This window comes from Pinus tabuliformis, chromosome 9, assembly GCF_031772625.1.
Source record: "Pinus tabuliformis cultivar Carrire ecotype Pingquan chromosome 9, CPIR1, whole genome shotgun sequence".
Lineage (NCBI taxonomy): Eukaryota > Viridiplantae > Streptophyta > Pinopsida > Pinales > Pinaceae > Pinus > Pinus tabuliformis.
In genome coordinates, this window is record NC_142307.1 from 1,763,505,419 (window position 1) to 1,763,508,729 (window position 3,311).

The 3,311-nt window shown below is 42.4% G+C and overlaps 1 protein-coding gene across 1 annotated transcript; it reads right to left on the bottom strand.

The window, feature by feature from the left end:
• Positions 1-40: 40 nt before the first annotated feature.
• Positions 41-1,973, bottom strand: LOC149155834 (scopoletin glucosyltransferase-like). Its single transcript, XM_089441229.1, has one exon. The coding sequence runs from the start codon at positions 1,915-1,917 to the stop codon at positions 433-435; it is 1,485 nt and encodes a 494-aa protein (XP_089297355.1). The 5' UTR covers positions 1,918-1,973; the 3' UTR covers positions 41-432.
• Between the last annotated feature and the right edge of the window lie 1,338 nt (positions 1,974-3,311).

Here is a 3,311-nt window from a genome sequence, read left to right on the forward strand (position 1 = left end):
AATCTCACACTTTAATCCAAACAAAGATCTTCCATTCTCACACTTCATCTAAGTATGATCCCATAAAGATTCCACTTAAGTATAAGTGGAATTATTCACCATATACAATCTCACACTTTAATCCAAACAAACATAAAGATCTTCCATTCTCACACTTCATCTAAGTATGATCCCATAAGGATTCCACTTAAGTATAAGTGGGATTATTCACCATATACAATCTCACACTTTATGTGTGCCCGACATAAATATATCCTTCTTATCCAATCATGAAATTCTCACACTGCATATTTAAATCAAAAACATAAGCCACGCTTCTATTATAAAATCCATAACATAACAAGAACAACATCGGCAATTCTGGACGAGGCGTGACAAGTCCCATAGTTTCTTGCTTGTTTCCACTCCCTTGCGAGACCAGCACCACTTTAATTATTCATTATATCCATTCACGCGAGGCAACACAACCAGATTGTGATGCAGTTTTTCCATTTCTTGAACAAAAGACTCCAAATTACTATAAGAAGATCCTTCTTTGTCCACACTTATTTTAGCAACCTTACTCAGCGCCTCGGCTCTGGTTCTCATGCTCTTTCCTTCTTCCTCTGCCAAAAGCATGGTGACAGCTCTTCGTACTTCCCCTTCATCTGGAATACCGCTCACATCCAAACATATCTGTATGCCTATCCCCAAACGTTCTACCAGGAGCTTAGAGTTAAAGGGCTGTTCTGCAAACATGGGCCACGTGATCATGGGGACTCCCATGCTGATGCTCTCCAGCGTAGAATTCCACCCGCAGTGGCTCAAGAAAGCGCCCACTGAAGGATGCGAAAGAATCAAGAGCTGAGGCGCCCATCCCCATATGATCAGCCCCCTCTCTCTCGTCCTCTCTTCGAATCCCTCCGCCAGCCCCACCTCCGTCTCTTTGGAGCCTTTCACATCCGTGTGAGAAGGACATCTGATGGCCCACACGAAGGCCTGCCCGCTACTCTCCAACCCCGAAGCCAGCGCACCGATTTGGTTTTCATTCAGGAAAAACTGGCTCCCTAGGCACACGAATACCACCGAATTCGGACGCCGGGAATCTAGCCACCGCAAGCACTCATCCTCGTCGATATCCGCCGCCTTGCCGCGGCTTCGAATTTTCCGGCGATCTATCCCCGTCTGGCCTATAGCAGCGGGAGGAAGCAGGGGACCAATGTTCCACACAGGTTTCCCGGTGAGGCTCCCAATGTAATCGATCGCCCGGGATTCCAACTCGTAAAACGTATTAATAATTATGCCCAGCCCCTCCAAGCTCCCGTTAAGCTCCTCCCGAAGAAAATTCCAGAGCGGATGAGATTCCGGATCACGCCACGATACCGTCAAGTCGGACCTGCGGAGCTTAAGCCCGAAGATGAGCTCCGATACATCAAAAGACTCGTCGTCGTCGTACGAGGTGCGGTTAAAGACGAAGTGCACGAGAGACAACCCGAACGCCCCACACGTGTAGAAAGCGACGCTGGGGATCCCGAGGTTGGCACCCGCACGGCGAGCCCATCCCGTTGTCATGTCCACGATGATGCAGCATACCGGAGAAGAACCAACCATCTGTTGATCCAACCATTCTTGAAACGCGGCCGCCAGCTTGTGCGAGGAAGCAAAGAGCAACGGAACGACGTGCATGGGGACGTTGTCTGTGCTGTCGGTTCCCGGGGGCACACCCTCGATTGGAGGCAAGGGAATAGGTACCAGCCGGATGTCCAGATTCGAACCCTCGACCTCCGGCTGCAGACGTTTCGCATTCCCCGGGGTCGTGATAAACGAAACTGTGAAGCCGCTGCGCGAGGCGAGAAGCTTGACTAGCTGAAGGAATGGAATGAGATGGCCTTGAGCCAAGGACGGGACCGCTACTAGATGGGGCTTTCTTTCTGCCATTATCGACGAACAAGCAACCTTCACAAATGGATGAACACAGTACTATTACTTGAAGAAAACCAGATCGGAGTTTCTATATATATAAACAAAAATTTAGAACCAGCTGCTTCCATTCGCAAACTATGACATTTCCAGACAGAAGGTGACATTTCCACACAGAAGGGAGTAGGAATTCAGAAATTACAAGAGGTAAGGTTTTTTTTTTTAACCTCAGCCTAATCTATGGGAGACCCAGGATCAAACTTCATAGCTGCCACTATAACACCAAGAGCATAACCAACCACCTGCAAGTGGGGTATACTAAGTTCCTATGATTTTAGCAAGAGCAGACTCACGGGAAAGGGGAATCCACCCCTCTAGCCGCCACCACAGCAGGTCATTGTACTCAATGAGATTTGAACTTCGGTCTCCCTGGGCTTGCACATATGACTTACCGTCAAACCACACATCACTGTAAGGTAAGGTTTTAATCAGTGTATATTTATTTTAAGTAGGGATTTAATTTGGGTCGAGAGGCATCCTATGTTACTTTTTATGGTTTAAATTGTTATTTTTCATTATATATAAGATTAATTATATAAATATATATGAAATTCTATAGATATGAAATTGATATAGACATTTAACATAAATCTTCAAATAATCTTTGTTGAAATATTTTTATTATTATCAATATTATTCATCTTTTTAGGTGATATTATTTTTCTATCTAAAACATAATTTTTATTTTAAAAAATACACCAATAAACTTACACATCCCCTAGTAATAGATTGTAAATAAATCTCTTAACTCAAAAATTATAAATAATATTTAATAAAAATATAATAACTCAATTATCATAAATAATATTTAATAAAAATATAATATATTAAATAATGTTTTAAGTGAATATTATCTATATATTTTAATTAAAAAAAAATCCATCCCCAAAATAACCCATCAACCAAATTTCGCCCGTAATACAATAATGAATTAGTTGTTTATCATTGAGAACATATCACCGGACATCTATCTTGGTGTTCATAATGTGGCCGATCACCAACTACGTAGACATCACGTCTTGGTGTTCATTCATGGATTAGAGCCACATTTTCGAGTAGCGCTCTTTCTTACCATCTCATTACTGACTTCCACTTTCTATTTCAACTTTACCGAGTCGTTTAGGTAAGGGTTTTCTTCCGCTGTCGTTGTCGCGTGCAGCATTTCCCCTCTGTAGATTAGTTACTAAGTGCAACATTTCACTTTTATAAATAAATTAGCATGTGCACCCAAGACATGTGCACATGAATGTATAGTGATTTAGAGGTAGTGCTATATGAAACAAGGATGTGGATTTGGAAGTAAATAAGAATTTGGATGTGAAAAGTATGAAGAATTAGATGGTTAAAGTATT

What these genes read in the sequence shown, in the direction of transcription:
- LOC149155834 (XM_089441229.1), bottom strand. Translation starts at nt 1,917, where the DNA reads ATGGCAGAAAGAAAGCCCCATCTAGTAGCGGTCCCGTCCTTGGCTCAA.